At 53.2% G+C, this 21,258-nt stretch overlaps 1 protein-coding gene across 3 annotated transcripts in view; it reads left to right on the top strand.

Moving 5' to 3' along the window:
• ephb6 (eph receptor B6) overlaps positions 1-20,730 on the top strand; it is a 33,985-nt gene extending 13,255 nt beyond the window's left edge. For 2 of the 3 annotated variants that reach the window (XM_088618905.1, XM_088618907.1), the window contains exons 4-19: positions 805-968; positions 1,432-1,727; positions 8,241-8,396; positions 9,092-9,348; positions 9,954-10,035; positions 11,572-11,696; positions 12,168-12,330; positions 12,415-12,529; positions 12,681-12,736; positions 13,082-13,201; positions 15,731-15,978; positions 16,831-17,049; positions 17,562-17,711; positions 17,863-18,050; positions 18,586-18,741; positions 18,864-20,730. In XM_088618905.1, the coding sequence (XP_088475031.1) occupies positions 805-968; positions 1,432-1,727; positions 8,241-8,396; positions 9,092-9,348; positions 9,954-10,035; positions 11,572-11,696; positions 12,168-12,330; positions 12,415-12,529; positions 12,681-12,736; positions 13,082-13,201; positions 15,731-15,978; positions 16,831-17,049; positions 17,562-17,711; positions 17,863-18,050; positions 18,586-18,741; positions 18,864-18,969 (2,601 nt within the window). In that variant the 3' untranslated portion in view covers positions 18,970-20,730. The remainder of the gene's footprint in view (positions 1-804; positions 969-1,431; positions 1,728-8,240; positions 8,397-9,091; positions 9,349-9,953; positions 10,036-11,571; positions 11,697-12,167; positions 12,331-12,414; positions 12,530-12,680; positions 12,737-13,081; positions 13,202-15,730; positions 15,979-16,830; positions 17,050-17,561; positions 17,712-17,862; positions 18,051-18,585; positions 18,742-18,863) is intronic. The other variant, XM_088618906.1, reaches the window with a different exon arrangement.
• Positions 20,731-21,258: the final 528 nt, after the last annotated feature.

Below are 21,258 nucleotides of genomic sequence, written 5' to 3'. Positions count from 1 at the left end.
ACACACACACACACCTGGAGTCCAGACTCTTACTGGACACACTGTATACACACACACACACCTGGAGTCCAGACTCTTACTGGACACACTGTATACACACACACACACACACCTGGAGTCCAGACTCTTATTGGACACACTGCACACACACACACCTGGAGTCCAGACCAACCAGCAGCCATATCACCCTGCAGCTCACAACTGGCAGCCCCACTGAAGCTCAGCAGGTGTGAGCCTGGTCAGTACCTGGAGGGGAGACCTCCTGGGAAAAACTAAGGCTGCTGCTGGAAGAGGTGTTAGTGGGGCCAGCAGGGGGCGCTCACCCTGCGGCTCATGTGGGTCCTAATGCCCCAGTATAGTGACGGGGACACTATACTGTAAACAGGCGCTGTCCTTCGGATGAGCCATAAAACCGAGGTCCTGGCTCTCTGTGGTCATTAAAAATCCCAGGGCGTTTCTCGAAAAGAGATAGGGTGTTACCCTGGTGTCCTGCCCAAATTTCTCCCTGGCCCTTACCCTTAGCACTTGGAGTGGAGTGTCCAGAAATGAGCTACAGAAGTGTCAGTGTATTATTGTTGCTGTTGTGTGTGTGTACCCCTGTCCAGGGTGTGGTACTGCTTTGTGCCCTGATTCTAGAATGGGATCTGGACTCTGGGATGCCAGGATCCCTTCCAGAAGATAGCGGCTCTCTAATACTGGTGGTGAGGTGTGGGGGGAGGAGTCGATAGCTGGACCCAGCAGCCTAGGCAGTGTGCGTCTGCCTCTCACAGCACTCTACGACGGTATCTCTCGTTCCTCTGCCAGGAAGGTGATGGGGAGACCAGGGAGGGCTGGGTGAAGATCGACACCATCGCCCCCGACAAGAGCTTCTCCCGGGTGGAGCAGAACCTGCCCCACCAGTACCAGCCCAACCGGCTGCACAGGGTCAACGTCAAGACCCGGAGCTTCGGACCCCTGACGCGCCGGGGGTACTGGCACTCTCAGATGAGCCCATCCCCCATGTCCTTCTCTCTGTCTGTATCTCTCTCGGTCTCTCCCTGTATCTCTGTCTCCCTCTCTCAGGGCAGAGACAGATGACTGACGTTTTCAGTTGGGCATTATAAGCTCATCGCTCTGTCTTTCTCAGTTCAATCCTAGTTGGTCATCTAGTCTTTCTCTCATTGTACACATGAATCCACTTCCTTCTCTGAATTCAGCGACGATGTCATGTACAATAGAGGCATGTGGGTCAGCCACTAAGGTTCTGTCATTTGCAGCTGGTAATTCAGTCTCTGTGCATATTAACCAGTCTCAGTGCATTACAAAGACAGTAGGTCAGTCGGTTAGCCACTGCATATATTTATTCCTTCCTCTCTTAATGCAGTGTTAGTGCACTCGCAATGTGAGTTGGTCAATCAGTACTCATTGTGCACTTTCTGCCCTCTCTCTCAGCTTTGTCCTGGCGTTTGTGGACAGCGGGGCCTGCATCTCCCTGATGGGCGTGTCCATATTCTACAGGATGTGCCCGCAGACCACTCAGAACCTGGCCGTCTTCCCTGACACTCCCTCAGGGGCGGAGCCTGCTGCTCTGGTCCCGGTGGATGGGGCCTGCGTTCCCAACAGCCTCCCGCAGGCGGGGGCCCTGCCCAAGCTGCATTGCAACGCGGAGGGTGACTGGATGGTGGCGGTCGGCGGCTGCGTCTGCAATGAGGGGTCGGAACCCAACCAGAACAGCACTTCCTGTGTGGGTGAGTGATGTCACAGACCCCACCGGCCCCACCACAAAGCGCGCCCTCACTGCTGTTCTGTGGGGCGAGTTAACGTTGGCATGGCAACTAGCTTCTGCTTCACCTACCCGTCTCTCGGCACCAGTTGCTATGTACACCATCTGACAGGAGACCCAGATCACCTGGAGGGAATTACCATCTCGCCTGTCCAGGTGATTCAGGGTTTTTTAAGGGCTGCTCAGACTCTGGGCTCTCTTGTAGCGTGCTATCTCTCGGACTTTGTTCTCCCTAGTCCCTAGCTTTTCTTTGTCTCCAGTTCATTGCTTTGGATTCCTGACCTTAGTTTGTTCTTTCGTCCACAATTCCTGGATTTGTTTACATCTTCCTGTGTATGACCTGGCTCCTGGTTTCATGCCTGTCTCACCATCCCTCCCGATTTGTCCCCTGTGTCTTCTCTTGTCTCCGCGTCAGTGGCATGCGTGGCTGCCCACCTGCCTCTGCTTGATGTTACACAACCATCCCGCCTGTGGCTTTGAACATGCCTGCGTGCAGCACCGCACTGCAGACAGGTCTGTTTCTGTGTCCATTCTGCGGTCGCTGAGCCTGTCCTGTCTGGACAGCTGTGTCTGTTAGTGTCCAGTGTCTGTGTCCAGGCTGCGGTCGCTGAGCCTGTCCTGTCTGGACAGCTGTGTCTGTTAGTGTCCAGTGTCTGTGTCCAGGCTGTGGTCACTGAGGCTGTCCTGTCTGTACAGCTGTGTCTGTTAGTGTCCAGTGTCTGTGTCCAGGCTGTGGTCACTGAGCCTGTCCTGTCTGGACAGTCAGGTCTGTCAGTGTCCAGTGTCTGTGTCCAGACTGTGGTCACTGAGCCTGTCCTGTCTGGACAGCTGTGTCTGTTAGTGTCCAGTGTCTGTGTCCAGGCTGTGGTCACTGACTCTGTCCTCTCTGGACAGTCAGGTCTGTCAGTGTCCAGTTTCTATATGCAGGCTGTGGTCACTTAGTCTGTCCTGTCTGTACAGTCAGGTCTGTCAGTGTCCAGTGTCTGTGTCCAGACTGTGGTCACTGAGCCTATCCTCTCTGGACAACCAGGTCTGTCTGTGTCCAGTGTCTGTGTCCAGGCTGTGGTCACTGAGCCTGTCCTCTCTGGACAGCCAGGTGTCCAGTGTCTGTGTCCAGGCTGTGGTCACTGAGCCTGTCCTCTGTGTCCAGTGTCTGTGTCCAGGCTGTGGTCACTGAGCCTTTCCTCTCTGCAGTCAGGTCTATAAGGAACTCTTCGTTCTCCCTCTCCCTGAGTCATTACTGGCCCGTCGCTTTTCTGTCTCCCTCTATTCCCCACAGTCTCTGTCACTCGTTTCCGGACGAGTGACCAATTTCATCACGCTGCCCTGGATGTGTCATTTCTCTCTCTCCCCCTCTCCTTCTTCCTCCTCCTCTCTTCATCCTCCCTGCCGCTTTCCCTCCCCCTCTCCATCTCGCTCTGTCTCTCAGCCTGGAAACCCAGGCTGAAAAAGCAGCTTTATTTAGCAAAGCACCTCTCTTCCCATGAGGGAGCTGCAGTCATCTGGGTAAGGGCAAGGAACCTGAAAGAGCAGGGGAAGCGATGAAAGAAGAAAAGAACATTTCAGGGCCGATATTCCAGGTTGTGATTTTGACAGTTTTCCTCTTGCACGTGCCTTGGCTTGCGCTGAGCCTCAGCCCTGTGACGAGCTGGTCAGCTGGCCAGGGGTAGGGCCTGCACTTGGAGCTGGGCAGACGGGCGCTTAACTTCTTGACAGAGATCACGCCCTTGTCTAACGGATCTCCCCGTCTCCTCGCTCCTGGCTTTGTCTGTTCCTCCCCCGGCCGCCTGTCTCCATCTGTCCATGTCCCCGCGTGTGTTGTTTAAATCCATGCTGACTCACTGCTTGGATCCTGTTGCTGTACACATGAGGCATTTCTGCCCTTCAGATCTCGTGGGTTTCATAGAACATGCTGTGCATTCCACGGAGTTGACTCTGTCAGCATCTCTCCGGATTCCGAACACTTGGATCTAATTCCCAGTTGGGGACTCCAGAGATCCAGTTGCTTTTGCCCAGTCTGCACCTGGTTTACCTGGACATTTCCAGTTGCAAGCAGCACAACATTGGGAATTGATATCGTCTGTTGTGTCATCTGGGCGCCGTGATTCTCGGCCAGACCCCCGGGGGGCTTGGTTTCCAAGTCGTGCTCGGCTCGCCCCCGCTGCTGATTCGCGGGGTGAGCTGGCCTTAGCGTGGCAGCCAGCCTGTGCCCCACCCATCTGTCGTTCAGCACCGGGCTGCCATGGAGACCAGGTGACAGGAGACCTGTATCACCTGGAGGCAAATTTCCATCTTGCTCTAAGGACCACAGCCTGGACACGGAAACTGGACGCAGTCAGACCTGGCTGTCCAGAGAGGACAGGCTGTGCAAAACAGCCACACTAGGGGAGGAAACTCAATAGAGCTGCAGCCCAGACAGTGAGCCTCTCAAATAATAATAGTGTATCCTATCCTATTATCCTAATGTTTCTGAAGGTTTTTGCCATTTGTTCTTGTGTTGGCAGCACTGTCATGTCTCAGTACTCAGTTCTCACCCAGCTCCATCTCCGAGAACGGTTTCATACAACGTGTGCAGGGCGAATGAGGCGCAGGGGTAATATTCAGCTATCCCAAGGGAATGTGGTGCTGTGTTGGCAACTGAAATTATCCGTGATGGGGAGGAAAAAAAGCTCTTGATCCTCAAAATAAGCCCAGCAGCTGTGATGGAAAAAGCAGACTTGTGTTCACTTCTGCTCCTGGACAAGAAGGAGAAACACAGTTTTCCCTCACGGTAAATGATCTGCACGAACGCCAGGAAACAGTAGTTCCCCCAAAAAAAGGTGCTTTTCTCTTTGTAGATCTTATGCTCACATGTTTTCAAGACACGTGGTGTATCTGTGTCAGGATCAGTCCTCTGGCAGGATCCGGGGAATGGAGATGAGTTGTCCTGCCCCAGCAAGGGGCAGTCTGCTGTGCCTCTGCGGCTCCAGGGGTCTGAAAGCATCCTGGAGACTGGAGCTCATCCCATGATCCGAACTCCCGGGATCTCTCCAGGCAGCAGTCCCACCATCCCTGTCAGAGATCAGGGGCTGAGCAAGTCTGGGCCTGGGCTGTACTGGGGGTGGGAAACGTTGTGAGAAACGAACAGGCTGCAGCTGTGAGCGGTGTCGGCAGTCGAGAGTCACGGCAAGGCGGGTGTTTGGTTTCTGGGCGGCTGGTCCGTGCACTGCGACCCGAACCGAGGGCCAGCCCTGCTCTGGGCCCGTGGCCTGGGACTGAGCCCTTTTGTCCAGAGGGGACTGATCCCACTCCGGGACCCTCTTCACACTCCCCCTGTCCAGTGTGGGAAAGGCCCTTTCCTTTTCCTGGGATGGGGGGAAGAGTGTGTGTGTGTGTGTGTGTGTGTGTGTGTGTGTGTGTGTGTGTGTGTGTGTGTGTGTGTGTGTGTGTGTGTGTGTGTGTGTGGTGGGAAGACGACCCCAGTTGCTCCAGTCCATCCTGTTTTGTTTCTGAGGACCAGCATCGCTGGGGGAGGTAAAGAGTTCTCTTGCCTCTCTGGACAGCCAGGTCTGTCTGTGTCCAGGCTGTGGTCACTGAGCCTGTCCTCTCTGGACAGCCAGGTCTGTCTGTGTCCAGGCTGTGGTCACTGAGCCTGTCCTCTCTGGACAGTCAGGTCTGTCAGTGTCCAGTGTCTGTGTCCAGGCTGTGGTCACTGAGCCTGTCCTCTCTGGACAGTCAGGTCTGTCAGTGTCCAGTTTCTATATCCAGGCTGTGGTCACTGAGTCTGTCCTCTCTGGACAGTCAGGTCTGTCAGTGTCCAGTGTCTGTGTCCAGTTGAGCGTCACTGGGGTTTGGTGGACTTCTCTAATCGTTTATTTGTCTCTAGACACATTTTGGGTTCAGGTGTGGTTTTGGAAACGGCATGTCGTGACTGCCAAAACAGCGCTGGGGCTCTGTTCGCTTTGCCGGGAGGAGGTGGGGGGGGGGAGGCTGGATGGGAAAATCGTTGTGATCGCCCCCTCCCAACGGGCGGGGGGGTTGTCAGTGGGCCGCAGCCAGCGTCTGTTGCCCCCCCAGCTGTGCCACAGCTGTCCCGCACCTCGCTCCCCGGGCATGTGCCGAGGGAGAACCCGTCTGTGCCCGTGTGTGTGGGTGTCTGTGGTGTGTGCGTGCCGAGTGTGTGTGGAACCCAGCCAGCCACGCCGCGCTCTGAGAAGGAAACTGGGTCAGCGATCTAAATACCAAATAGCCTGTCATCACTGAATTAGACACACACCACTGGCAGCGCTCCTCTCTCTCTCTCTCTCCGCGGTCTCTCCCCTCACCTCCCCCCTCTGGTCCTCTCTCTCCCGGGGGCACTGACGACGTGCCGCAGAGCGTTCAACCCCCCTCCCGTCTTCTCTCTCGCTTCTTCTCACACTTGTTAGCTCCTTGTTTCTTCCTGCTGTACTCACGTCCTCTCCCTCCCCCTCTCTCTCAGGCACTCTCCTGTGTCGCCGTCAATAATACATGGAGAGATGGGCCCTCTCTTGGGAGGGCTCTCTGGTCCCCAGTGGTATTTTTGGAGGGGCTTGTTGTGTACTTTTCCGATCTTTCTTTTTCCCCCGCTTTAACCCGATACAACCCAATCTATAGCACCGAACTAGAAGGACCACTGCAGTAACAGCTAAAAGCAGACCTTGACCATATATTCTGGAATAGGTATGTTTTCAAAACAAGAGCAGATTAGATAGAAAGATATAAAATGACACAGAATAGTTCAGAAGACAAAGCCTGGACATAGAAAATGGACACAGGCAGACCTGGCTGTCCAGAGAGGACAGGCTCAGTGATAACAGCCTTGATATATAAAATAGTCATAGAGAGATCTGTTTGCCCAGATAAGACAGGTTCAGTCTTCTGTCCCAGACAGTGAGCCTGTCTCTTAATAATAATAATAATAATAATAATAATAATACAGTGTGCAATCTCCTCTCCCAGCCTGAGGAACAGTGACCCTGTCTCTCAATAATAATAATACAGTGTGTGATCTCCTGTCACAGTATCAGATGATAATATTTCTGAATTTTTGTAAATATTCACTAATTGTAATTGCTTTGGAAACAAAGTACTTCATCAGTCATGTCAGGGTTCTCTGAGTTTGAACGTGGATGTGAGAGAGTGGAGAGCAGATAACAGGCAGACAGGAGACGGGGAGGGTGTACGTAGCAGGGGACTGCTGAATAATGTCTTTCCCTTGTAAACCTCCGCTCTGTGTCGGAAATCGCAGTCAAACACACTCCGGTAATGTATGAGACCTCATGAATGATGGATCACACCCTCGGGAGGTGCGGCGGCACTCTCGGAATCACTTTGCGGGCTTGTCGGGAGAGCGGCGCGGGAGTGCGGGACGGCAGGACATCGAAAACCTCTTATCCCGCCCTCCCTCCCTGACAGCCGCCATCCTCGCACCTCTCTCCCTTGGCCTCGCTCGTCCCCTGGGTCTTCCCGAAGCCTTGGGGGTGTATCTTCGACATATGCCGACGCTTTAAATAGGTAAAAGCTTACGTGCATAGGGTATTGCCTCCGTTAGGACGCCAGAGCCATTATGGAACACGAGTCCGCTGGGATCCCGGTGGAAAGCTGTTTGCACCAACCGCAGGAGTTCGTGTCTGCGTCTCACGAGTGATTGAGCACTTCTGGCTCCAGTAGATGGAGCTTCTTGTTATCTCGAGAGTGGTGCCGGGTCAGCTGCTTTGTGTCTGCGGTTGGAGAGCAAGCGTTTCGTCCTCCCCTCTTCCTCCGCCCCCATCCCTCCCCTTGCGAGCTCTTTCTGTCTGGCAATCCACGGACGTCAACTTCGCCGCGACGCCTGTTGTGGTGCCCGAGAGTACTGTACCGTTCTCGCTAAAAGATAAGGTGCCTTGTGGTCTGGTACGGTTACTTGGCTTGCTGCTGCTGGGAAAAGCCAGCCACATGTGAGCGCTACCTCTGTACAGGCCTGGGCGAAGGTATCATGGGTAGCAGAATGACTCCCGATTCAGGAAGAAGCGGGAACGACGTATCGACGAATTGAGGGACACTAGACTGGGTGTCGGGGTCTGACAAACATACTCGACATTATTTAATGCCCTGGGATGTATTGCAGATTTCCCAGGGTCAGCCACCTCAGAAAGAGCGATCCTGGCCAGAAAACCGGGACATCATGAGGCTTATTTTGGTTTCAGTCAAGCTGATGCAGATATCCACAAGAGTGTGGTTCGGGTCGGGCTGGCTCAGCGGGATGGTCCGGCCCCTGGCAGCCATGAACGAATGCCAGTCCGTCCGAGGGGCTGTGGTGACCTCACAATCTGGATAGCCCAGGACGGGCGGCTCTTTTCCGATTCGCGGAGCAGGTCCCGGCTTTGGTTCTGGAACGGGATCAGTTTCCGGCTCCTGAAGTGGGGATGGGCCCTGTCAATATTCCGCAGGGCTGAAGATGTTCGGGCAGTAACCCTTGCCTCTCTCTGTCTCCCCCCAGCTTGTCCAGTGGGCCAGTATAAACCAGAACCTGGCCTGACCCGCTGTTCCGTCTGTCCGTCTCACAGCAGGACTACTGTGGAAGGGTCCAGGGTCTGCGAGTGCCAGAGCGGCTTCTACAGAGCGGACACTGACCTGAGTACCTCAGACTGTACAGGTACTGAGACACACTGACCTGAGTACCTCAGACTGTACAGGTACTGAGACACACTGACCCCAGTACCCCAGTACCTCAGAGTGTACACGTACTGAGACACACTGACCTGAACAACTGGGACTGTACAGGTACTGAGACACACTGACCCCAGTACCTCAGACTGTACAGGTACTGAGACACACTGACCCCAGTACCTCAGACTGTACAGGTACTGAGACACACTGACCCCAGTACCTCAGACTGTACAGGTACTGAGACACACTGACCCCAGTACCTCAGACTGTACAGGTACTGAGACACACTGACCCCAGTACCTCAGACTGTACAGGTACTGAGACACACTGACCCCAGTACCTTGGACCGTAGAGGTACTGAGACACACTGACCCAACATCACAGGCTGTACAGGTACTAAGACACACTGACCCCAACAACTGGGACTGTACAGGTACTGACACACACTGACCTGTACCTTGGACTGTACAGCTACTGACACACACTGACCTGTACCTTGGACTGTACAGCTACTGACACACACTGACCCAACATCACAGGCTGTACAGGTACTGAGACACACTGACCCAACATCATAGGCTGCAAAATGCCTTTGCCTTATGTGGGAGCTGTAGTTCTTGAAACTAGTGCTGCAATGTCGAGTGGCCTTGCTGACTCTTTCTCTCTCCCTCTGTCCTCTAGCTCCACCCTCGGCACCTCTCTCCCTCTCCTGGGAGTACGAGGGCTCAGGCGTCCTACTGCGCTGGCGGCCTCCCCTCAGTGCTGGTGGTAGAGATGATCTCTCCTATACCATCCAGTGTCGAGTTTGTCCCATAGCGCCCCCTGCTGTCTGTGTGCGGTGTGGAGACTCTGTCACCTACAGCCCCCGGCCCAGTGGACTGACCCAGACTAGGGTGCTACTGGGGAACCTGCTGACCAGGGTCACTTACCTCATACAGGTACTGGCAGTCAGCAAGAAGATTGGAGGGGTTTCACTGTGCGGCAAGGTCTGGACACACTGGTCACTGTTGCAACTGTCCAGCCCAGTTTTCTCTGTACTGTGGGGTGTGGTCACAGTCAGACTATAGTGTATAACCGTTGCAGGAAACGGGGAGGGGGTGGGGTCTCTGTGGGTGACAATCGGTAAGGCCTGGAACTACATTTCCCTTAAGCCCCACAGTACCTGCTCTTGTCAGTGGATACCAATATTGGAGTGTTTTGTATGTTGGATGACCTTTCTCATGTGTACCTGCTGCATCAAACCCTAAAATCCAGGAGAAATAGTTGGGAGAGATAGAGATATCAGATATATCTGCATATAATACTCTCTACTCAGAGCCATCTGTCACCATAATCTATTACGTACTGTAGACTATTCCAGCATTCTGGAAAGATTTCTATTACTATTCCCATGCTCAATTTTGCCTTAATCCCTGTATTTATGGGTGGTGATGCTGTCCCTTTGAAATATGGGATATGTAGTCTCAGGTATAGTCATTCAGGAGTAATCTGAAGCATGTGGCCGATAGGACAGATTTGACTGAAGCTTGATTTTGATTGACAGGTTCAGGCGGTCAATGGGGTGTCAGGTCTGAGTCCTTTACCTCCCCAATTTGCCACTGTCAATTTCAGCACCAGCCAATCAGGTGAGCTTGCATACCTGGGTGTGTGCGTGTGTGCTTGTATTTCTCTTCCTGTGGATCTTTATGCATCACGGTGTGTATGGATCTACGTGTATGTTTGCATATTTCTCTTTGTGTGAGTGCCTGTGTGTTTGTGTATCTGCTTCTCCCTCACCGCATTGTCCATACAGTGTGTATTAACCCTTCTCTTCCCCCTCTCAGTGTCTGTACTGCAGTGTCCACACAGTGTGTGTTAACCCTCCTCTTCCCCCTCTCAGTGTCTGTACTGCAGTGTCCACACAGTGTGTATTAACCCTGCTCACCCCCTCCTCTCCCTCCCTCTCTCTCATTAAGGACACAGGTGGCTTGCAGTCACGCGATGCTGTCAAGTCAATGTTGCTCAAGAGTGATGGAGGCAGGGAGGAGGAGGGAGAGAGACACGGGGTGGAGTGAGATGCAGTAGCTCATTTTAGACACAGGCGGCACCAGGCAGGCGGACATGAGGCTTTGCTCTCTTTCATGCCGGGACTCTGAGTTCTCCAGGCGGGATTCTGTCTGTTTCTTATTCCCTCGTTTCTTCCACCTGCCCTGCTCTCTGGGTGGCGTTGGACTCCTTTCCCCCTGACCTCGTCTTTCAACAGGCTGTGAGGTCGGCTCTTCAGATCCCCCCCTCTCCCCGTCCTGCCGAAAGCCCAGAGAGCTGGGAAACTGCAGGGCTTGACTGCCGACGCAGCGCGCTCTTGGACACAGCACAATCCGCTCACCGCTGTGAGCAAATCCGTATCATGTCGCTTATGAGTTCAATCCCCATTAAAATAATAACCGAAAGCTTTCGCGATGGCAACAGATGGACCGTTAGGAGATCAGAGGTAGAGAGAAGGCATCATAAAGACAGAGGATGTCATCTCAGCTACAGAGAAAATCTTACTTTATTTATTCTAGTAATATAATTCTAGTCATAATATATTATTATATAGTTGAATCTGAATAATTGAAGAACTATTCTTCATCTACCTGCTGCCTAAAAAGTGTGCATACTGTATGCGACTATATTAAAGGAATTCTGCCTTTGTGCTTTACTGGTTTGAATTTAATTTCTTGTAACGTGTGGACAGCATGTTATGAGACACATCTCCTGTGGGCAGCGTGGTGGCCAGCACTGCTACCTCACAGCGCCAGAAATTGATTAAACAGAAAGAGACTTTTGAACAGATGATTCTGCTGTTTCATGTTACATCCTTACGTACATTAGGAAAGCTTGGTATAATACTGCCCTCCAGTGGAGTACAGAAGTACTGCAGGAACAGAAGTCGTAATTGCTACACTGGGTCAGTAGTTAGTCACACAGTCCTCTCCCAAAAACCTCTCCCATTTGTGGTCCTGATTTAAGACTTTGAGTGTCTACTTATTAGTCTGCTTTTCACACAAACACCACCATATAGACCTCACCCCCTCCTCTGTGCAATCTTAAGACATTGCAGTGTCCAGTCATTCGGTTTGTACACTAAACTAACACACACTCTCTCTCTGTCCACCTCCCTCTCGTTCTCTTTCACGCAGTGCCCTCTCCTGTCCCCTTGGTGCACCAGGTGAGCAGGTCGGCTGACTCTATCACCCTGTCTTGGCCCCAACCAGAGCAGCCCAATGGGGAGATCCTGGAGTACCAGCTCAGATACTACGACAAGGTGGGCCAGTCAGAGTGTCTGCATTAATCTCATCTCTCCAGTTATTTACAGTGTCCAGTCAGTCAGGGTCACTGTGCTGTAGTGTCCAGTCAGTCAGTCAGGGTCACTGTGCTGTAGTGTCCAGTCAGTCAGTGTCTCTGTGCTGTAGTGTCCAGTCAGTCAGTCAGTCAGTGTCTCTGTGCTGTAGTGTCCAGTCAGTCAGTCAGGGTCACTGTGCTGTAGTGTCCAGTCAGTCAGTCAGTCAGTGTCTCTGTGCTGTAGTGTCCAGTCAGTCAGTCAGGGTCACTGTGCTGTAGTGTCCAGTCAGTCAGTCAGTGTCTCTGTGCTGTAGTGTCCAGTCAGTCAGTCAGTGTCTCTGTGCTGTAGTGTCCAGTCAGTCAGGGTCACTGTGCTGTAGTGTCCAGTCAGTCAGTCAGGGTCACTGTGCTGTAGTGTCCAGTCAGTCAGTCTATATTAACTTCTCTCTCTCAGAGTACAGATGAGGACAGCTCCTTCTCTCTGCTCAGTCAGACCAACATGGCCACAGTAGGTCAGCTGTCCCCGGGGTCCATTTACGCCTTTCAGATCCGCGCGCGCAACGAGCGAGGCTATGGGCCGTACAGCAACACTGTGTACTTCACCACACTGGGTGAGGGTGAGTGTGTGTGTCCCGCTCTGTCGAACCCAGCCCCAGCCCAGGCCTGGCCCTGACCACGCCCTCTCTCTGTCCCCCTCCCAGAGGAGCACTCGCAAGCCCTGCAGAGTCACCTGCCCCTATTGGTCGGCTCAGTGATGGGCGGGGCTGCTTTCCTCTTGGTTGCGGCAGCTCTGGTCCTTGTGTTTGTGTTCCGAAGGTCAGTGACCGCCCGTACCCCAAATGAACAAGAGCACTCAGACAGAACCACAGACTGAAGAATGCACACACCGATAGGGACCATGCAGCTTAAGGCTGTGTACCGTTGCATGGACAGGGCAATTAAGCAATTAATTGTGTTTATTCTCTAGTAAACGCAGGGAGAGCCCTTACAGTGATCGACTTCAGAGGTACATCACTAACAGAGGTAAATTTTCCCCACTGTTCACCGTTTATATTAATGCGTTTATCTATCGCTCTGTGTTAGTTGTGGTCTACATTAGGGTCAGTATTAATCTCTGTGTGTGAGGTGTGTCTCTAGGGTCTGTATTAGGGTCTGTATTAACCTCTGTATGTGAGGGGTGTCTCTTGGGTCTATATTAGGGCCCGTATTCTCTATGTATGAGGTTTGTTTCTTGGGTTTATATTAGGGTCTGTAATAATCTATTTGTGTTATGTGCTTCTTCAGGGTCTTTGTTATGGTGTATATCAATCTCAGCGTAACTGAGTCTTTATTACTATCTGTATTAATCTTTGTCTTTGTGCATGTTAGGAGGTGGTGTGAAGTACTATGTTGATCCCTCCACTTATGAGGACCCAAACGAAGCCGTCCGCGAATTTGCTCGAGAGATCGACCCGGCCCATATCAAGCTCGAGGCGGTGATTGGTGCAGGTGAGCTAGACCTGGGTTCCAATTGGACTGCTTCGGTTTCTAGACCTTTTGTTCTGTACAATTTGATTAAAAGGCAGGAGGAGTGCAGAGAAAGCTTAATCACCTTCCATCTGCATTAGACTGGAATGACTTCTTCTGGAAAGTGATGCTGGGAAATGTAGGTACCGTTCAGTTCAATTCAAGCTTTGTTATCCTCTGGGGATTTACAGCACAATCCAAAACAATAAGACAGACAAAGATTACCAAGGAAAGAAGGAAGATTATGTGATTGATTACTGTGCTCCATCAATGTCCTGAAGAGATTGGCATGTGCAATGTGGATACACTGCTGTGCACACTCTTGAGGAAACTCTACAGCTCATAGTGCATCTCCTTATGGAAAATATTGTGCTGGTGCTAAATGTACATGTAGTCATTTTACTGTACTGTAGTGCAGGTAGGTAATAATACAGTGTGCAGCATGTCCTTCAGTTGATGCAGTGTATCAATGGCTCTCCTTCTCTGTTTCCATTCATCCTCTCCATCTCTTTTCCTATCATCTCCTTCATCTTTTGCTCACTCTCTCTTCCTTTTCTTCTCCTCATCTCCTCCTCTGAGGGGTGTGGGGTGGTGGTGAGGGGGGTGGTTTCTCTTCCAGGAAGACTGGACTAGTACACTTTCTGTGGGGGAAGGGGAGGTGGGTGCATGTTCTCTGCCTGATGATCTATGCCATGAGTGCCACCATATAATAGAGGGGTTCACTCCTGGTCCTGGTCCTGTTCCTGCAGATTTTCATTCCACACTCTTAGCTCTTAATGATTGGAATCAGCTTGGTACTGGCTAACATGGAACAGTTGAACAGCTTCTCCCAGGTGCTGATAGAATAAAGAGACATAGATCATCTGCTGACACACCAACCCCTCCAGAACCAGGACTGGACAGCCCTGCTGCAGACACACACTGACCCCTCCAGGACCAGGACTGGACAGCCCTACTGCAGACACACTGACCCCTCCAGGACCAGGACTGGACAGCCCTGCTGCAGACACACACACTGACCCCTCCAGGACCAGGACCGGACAGCCCTGCTGCAGACACACACTGACCCCTCCAGGACCAGGACTGGACAGCCCTGCTGCAGACACACACTGACCCCTCCAGGACCAGGACTGGACAGCCCTGCTGCAGACACACACTGACCCCTCCAGGACCAGGACTGGACAGCCCTGCTGCAGACACACACACTGACCCCTCCAGGACCAGGACTGGACAGCCCTGCTGCAGACACGCACTGACCCCTCCAGGACCAGGACTGGACAGCCCTGCTGCAGACACACACTGACCCCTCCAGGACCAGGACTGGACAGCCCTGCTGCAGACACACACTGACCCCTCCAGGACCAGGACTGGACAGCCCTACTGCAGACACACTGACCCCTCCAGGACCGGGACTAGACAGCCCTGCTGCAGACACACACTGACCCCTCCAGGACCAGGACTGGACAGCCCTGCTGCAGACACACACTGACCCCTCCAGGACCGGGACTGGACAGCCCTGCTGCAGACACACACTGACCCCTCCAGGACCAGGACTGGACAGCCCTGCTGCAGACACACACTGACCCCTCCAGGACCAGGACTGGACAGCCCTGCTGCAGACACACACTGACCCCTCCAGGACCAGGACTGGACAGCCCTGCTGCAGACACACACACTGACCCCTCCAGGACCAGGACTGGACAGCCCTGCTGCAGACACGCACTGACCCCTCCAGGACCAGGACTGGACAGCCCTGCTGCAGACACACACTGACCCCTCCAGGACCAGGACTGGACAGCCCTGCTGCAGACACACACTGACCCCTCCAGGACCAGGACTGGACAGCCCTACTGCAGACACACTGACCCCTCCAGGACCAGGACTGGACAGCCCTGCTGCAGACACACACTGACCCCTCCAGGACCAGGACTGGACAGCCCTGCTGCAGACACACACTGACCCCTCCAGGACCGGGACTGGACAGCCCTGCTGCAGACACACTGACCCCTCCAGGACCGGGACTGGACAGCCCTGCTGCAGACACACACTGACCCCTCCAGGACCAGGACTGGACAGCCCTGCTGCAGACACACACTGACCCCTCCAGGACCAGGACTGGACAGCCCTGCTGCAGACACACACACTGACCCCTCCAGGACCGGGACTGGACAGCCCTGCTGCAGACACACACACTGACCCCTCCAGGACCAGGACTGGACAGCCCTGCTGCAGACACACTGACCCCTCCAGGACTGGACAGCCCTGCTGCAGACACACACTGACTCCTCCAGGACCAGGACTGGACAGCCCTGCCGCAGACACACACTGAACCCTCCAGGACCTGGACTGGACAGCCCTGCTGCAGACACACTGACCCCTCCAGGACCAGGACTGGACAGCCCTGCAGACACACTGACCCCTCCAGGACCAGGACTGGACAGCCCTGCTGCAGACACACTGACCTGTGCTTCTCTCTCCCCCCCTCTTGTTCCCTCTCTCTCCCTGCGTCAGGTCAGTTCGGGGAGGTGCAGCGGGGCCGGTACCGGTCGGGGGGCCGGGGGGAAGTGGCGGTGTGCGTACGGACCCTGCGGCCGGGCGTGTCGGAGGTGGCGAGGCGGGCCTTCCTGGCGGAGGCGGGCGTGATGGGCCAGTTCGATCACCCCAACGTCCTGCGGCTGGAAGGCGTGGTCACCCGCGGCGGCCCGGAGAGGATCGTCACCGAGTACATGGACAACGGACAGCTCGACAGCTTCCTCAGGGTGTGTGCTGGCTGTTGGGCACTGGTTACTCCTGGGAGCTGCAGGTCACCTGCTGGGCTTGTACAGTGTGAGGGGGTGCTCTTTCCCACTTTGTCAATCTTATAATACTGGTCACTGTGAAACTAGGCTGATATCAAGCCCCTATCCCTGTGACTGACAGAGGACCGAATTAGACCAGATTTCCTCAGTGCACACTGGAGACAGGAGTACCATCCATCCATCTCCTAACCACTTTATCCAGTTCAGAGTCCCGGGGGCAGAGCCAGTCCTGACAAGCAATGGGCACGAGGCAGGAACAGGATGCCATTTCGTCCCAGGACACACCCAGACACAAACACACACGGACACCAGGGCCAGTTTCCCCAGTCTCCCCAGTTGAAGCCAAAGAAGACCTGCCAGCCTGTCTTCGGACTGTAGGAGGAGACCCGAGTGAGCAGAGGGAGAAGATACAAACCCCCCACAGACAGCACCCCAGGTCTGGAGTTGAATCCAGGGCCTCAACACTACAGGGCAGCAAGGCTAACGAGCGCTACCATAATCACAAAAGCATCTTTGTGTGTTAATGGCCACAGCATAGCTCTTTAGACTCCTGGGGTGAACACGCCGATTAAATGGTTAAACGTCTCACATCTGACCTAATCTCAGCATGATCACACCTGATGAAGGCTCCACGGCCGAAACGTTGTGTTTTCTCTTCTTTTTTTCAGCAGGGAATAAACCTGTTACTTGTTCCTAATCTCAGTGTGCAGACTGTCAGAGGAAATCCGCTTGGTTGGCTCTGCCCTTGTCAGACCGGGTGCGGTGTGCTTGCTGTATGAATGTCTGCTCCCTCTCACTCCCTCGCTCCTGCAGGAGAACGAGGGACAGTTCAGCGTGCTCCAGCTGGTCGGGATGTTGAGAGGCATCGCCGCGGGGATGCGGTACTTGTCCGAGAAGAACTTTGTCCACCGTGACCTGGCGGCCCGCAACATCCTGGTCAACGCCAACCTCGTGTGCAAGATCTCTGACTTTGGGCTCTCCAGGCTGATGAGGAACCAGGAGAAGAACATCCCCACCTACACAGCTTCACTGGTGAGAGGGAGGAGTGTCTCTGGGGTCTATAATATGGTCTGTATTCACCTCTGTGTGTGAGGAGTTTCTCTAGGGTCTATATTAGTATCTGTATATATCTCAGTGTGTGAGGAGTGTCTCTAGGATCTGTATTAGGGTCTGTATTAATCTCTGTGTGTGAGGAGTGTCTCTAGGGTCTGTATTAATCTCTGTGTGTGAGGTGTGTCTCTAGGATCTGTATTAGGGTCTGTATTAATCTCTGTGTGTGAGGAGTGTCTCTAGGGTCTATATTAGGGTCTGTATTAATCTCTGTGTGTGAGGAGTGTCTCTAGGGTCTATATTAGTATCTGTAGTAATCTCAGTGTGTGAGGAGTGTCTCTAGGGTCTATATTAGGGTCTATATTAATCTCAGTGTGTGACGAGTGTCTCTAGGGTCTATATTAGTATCTGTATTAATCTTTGTGTGTGAGGTGTGTCTCCAACATTAGGATCAATATTAATATGTTCTTGATAACCCTCTCCATGTCTTTTAGGGTACTAAGATTCCAGTCAGGTGGACAGCCCCAGAAGCAATTCAGCACAGAAAGTTCAGCACAGCAAGCGACGTCTGGAGCTTTGGAATCGTCATGTGGGAAGTGATGTCATACGGAGAGCGCCCATATTGGGACATGAGCAATCAGGAGGTTAGGTGCCGCTGTGCTCTCTCCTTTCCAATCTCTGTCACTTTCCTACCGTGCTGTGCGTTTGTCTCAGTGCGGTGCCACTGTTGCGTAGTCCTGGTACTTCTATGTGTAAAGGCTAGAACTCTCCCTTTAACTCTCCTGCTCTCTCTAGGTGATGAATGCAGTTACAGATCAGTACCGCCTGCCTGCTCCTCCCAGCTGCCCAGCTGCTCTGCACATACTCATGCTGGACTGCTGGACCCAGGAGAGGACAGAAAGACCCGGGTTCGACAACATCGTCTCCACACTGGACCGGCTCATGAGACACCCCTCCATGCTCAAAACTGTCACAACCACCAGGTGAGACAGACTAAAAGTACAGCTTCCATCATGCACTGACAGATCCCAACGTTAGGAAAGCAAGGTGTCAGTGGAGATGTAGTTTTTAAGAGAGAGGAGCTCAATGAGTGCTTGTCTATGAGTCTATAGTATGGACTGCATCTCCCATGGTGCACCTGGACTACATGACCATTTCTTCACACAATATTAGGACATATGCCTTAATAGTATATTTACCATTTTATATGTGTCTATTTTAAGAAACAGAAATCAAGGGATGGCCAGGCTAATTCATAGAGGGCGACCTAGATGATTAAACATTGCTAGTGCAAGGTTGAGACAGATGGGGAACTTCAACTCCCATGGTGCATCTGACAATAGCCATGTGATGCTCAGGAAGCAAAGTCTTCTGGGAGCTTTTGTTTGACGAAGAGCTACAGCTTTCAGGTGCACCAGCAGAGGTCAGCAGAGTCCTGTGGGAGGTGTCGTGATCCCCTTCCAGCCCACTGTTAATTCAGCACAAATTCATCCAGCAAGCCCCTTGCTCCTCTCTCAGGCCTTCGCAGCCACTGCTGAGCCACGCGCCGCCGGATTTCTCAGCCGTGCTGACCGTGTCCGACTGGCTGGACGCGCTCAAGATGGGGCGCTACAAGGAGGAGTTCGACCAAGCCGAGCTCCATTCCCTGGAAGCTGCAGCTGGCCTGACGCTCGAGTGAGTCTGTCCGCTTGTGCGTCTGTCCGTGTCCCCGGCTCTCCAGTTCCAAGAGCTTTTTGACGACCCACGGAGCCGCCGACGAGAATCGTTTGCAAGCTCTCTCTCCTTTGTGCTCCCAGGGATATCCGGAGACTCGGGGTGTCCCTGCTGGGCCATCAGAAGAAAATCCTGAATGGAGCCCAGCAGCTGAGGGTCCATCTGAACCAGGGACAAATAGAGGTGTAGAAAGAGCAGAAGGAGGAACTCAAGGGAGGGAGAAAGGACGAAGAAATATCCCATTCCTTGTCCTTCACTCACGGTCTCTCTTACCCTCTCTTCTCACCAGCTTTCTCACTCTGATCATCCTGCCCGCTGTCCTGCTCTCCACACCCCTCTTCACCTTTCTCCCTCTTTCAAACCCCTCTCTCCTGCTCCCGGTATTTCTCTTTCACCCTCTCCACCTCCCTCACCTCACCACAATTCCTCATCTAATTAAAACTCTCTGTATTCCTGTTTCAGGAAGGCCGGACAATTCCACTGAGGTGGGGGGGTGGGGATGGGGGTTCTCTTCCAGGAAGGGCGGATTAGTCCACTTTCTGTGGGGGAAGGGGGAGGATGTTCTCTATCTGGTGAACTATACCATGGTTGCCACCTTATAATAGGGGGGTTCACGCCTGGTCCAGGAGAGGAGTCTGGTCTATAGACTCTTACTGACCTGAATCAGCTTATTGCTGATTTGATTGAACCAGTTGAACAGCTTCTACCAGGACTTCAGGTGCTGACTCTTCCAGACGTAGACTGGACACCCCTGCTGCAGACGCACTTACGCCTGCAGGACCAGGACTGGACAGCCCTGCTGCAGATACACACTGACCCCTCCAGGACCAGGACTGGACAGCCCTGCTGCAGACACACACTCACCCCACCAGGACTGGGACTGGACAGCCCTGCTGCAGACACACACTGACCCCTCCAGGACCGGAACTGGACAGCCCTGCTGCAGACACACTGACTGACCCCTCCAGGACCAGGACTGGACAGCCCTGCTGCAGATACACACTGACCCCTCCAGGACCAGGACTGGACAGCCCTGCTGCAGACACACACTCACCCCACCAGGACTGGGACTGGACAGTCCTGCTGCAGACACACACTGACCCCTCCAGGACCAGGACTGGACTGCCCTGCTGCAGACACACACTGACCCCTCCAGGACCGGAACTGGACAGCCCTGCTGCAGACACACTGACTGACCCCTCCAGGACCAGGACTGGACAGCCTTGCTGAAGACACACACTGACCCCTCCAGGACCAGGACTGGAAAGCCCTGCTGCAGACACACACTGACCCCTCCAGGACCAGGACTGGACAGCCCTGCTGCAGACACACACTGACCCCTCCAGGACCAGGACTGGACAGCCCTGCTGCAGACACACACTGACCCCTCCAGGACCAGGACTGGACAGCCCTGCTGCAGACACACACTGACCCCTCCAGGACCAGGACTGGACAGCCCTGCTGCAGACACACTGACCCCTCCAGGACCAGGACTGGACAGCCCTGCTGCAGACACAGTCCTTGACCACCCTGCATCAATAACTGAGCCTTTGCTCAGTTCCCGCAGGCATCTTGCTATCTCAGACTGCTGCAGAATCACACTCACCTCTGTCTCCAGCTTCTACAGAGAAGTGACTCAGTCTCGGTGAGGCCCTCCTGCTATGGAGAATCAGTGCTACTCCACTGGAGGCAGTTTAACCCAGGGATGGGGAGTTAAATGGATTCTCTCCTGGGCTGTCCTCTGTAATTGTAAAGACAATCAAGCTGTGCTTTTTTTTGATGACTAATGTTCTTGTTGGTGTTATGCCCTGGAAGACGTGTTGCGAGTACGTGTTGTAAGTACAGTATTCTTTAAATGACTGACATCCCTGGCCGTGCCGCGGGGGAGGCGGAACGTTCGTTTTCAGTCCGTTCAGATTTGTAAAAATAAAAGATTTTATTATAAAAGTCCGATTTTCTCTTGACTCCGTCTTTTGAATGGAACCTGAATATTCAGTTCAATTCCAGGTGCTTTATTAGCATGACCGATGGGTACAATCAGTGTTGCCAAAGCAAATGAAAGTAGTGATATTTACATTAAACAAAACAAAAAATAGAAGTAAAATAAAATCTACAGACATGTTACAGACATTTACAACAAAGACATATTATAAAATATTGACATATACTGTAGGCGGCTGGAGCATTATTGGGAGACAGACTCACTGTTCCTCAGGCTGTGACAGGAGATCACATACTGGGCTGCCAGATCATCTGAGTTCCCTCCTCCCTCTCCCAGTAGGATTGGGACCCATGGTGATTGTGGCAGGTGTGGGAACTCTGGGATTAGATTTCTGAATTTCGGGAAGAATGTTTCTCTAATCCCAGAGTATCTGTCACAGTGCAGTAGGAAGTGCACCTCTGTCTCTATTTCTCCCCGCTGGCAGTGGGAGCACAGCCTGTCCTCTCTGGGCAGCCAGGTATATCTGCCCCGCGAAG

The sequence above is a fragment of the Lepisosteus platostomus genome, chromosome 25, assembly GCF_059453375.1.
Source record: "Lepisosteus platostomus isolate fLepPlt1 chromosome 25, fLepPlt1.hap1, whole genome shotgun sequence".
In the NCBI taxonomy this organism is placed as follows: domain Eukaryota; kingdom Metazoa; phylum Chordata; class Actinopteri; order Semionotiformes; family Lepisosteidae; genus Lepisosteus; species Lepisosteus platostomus.
Note: the sequence above shows the minus strand (reverse complement) of the source record. Positions and strands in the feature narration are given on the sequence as shown.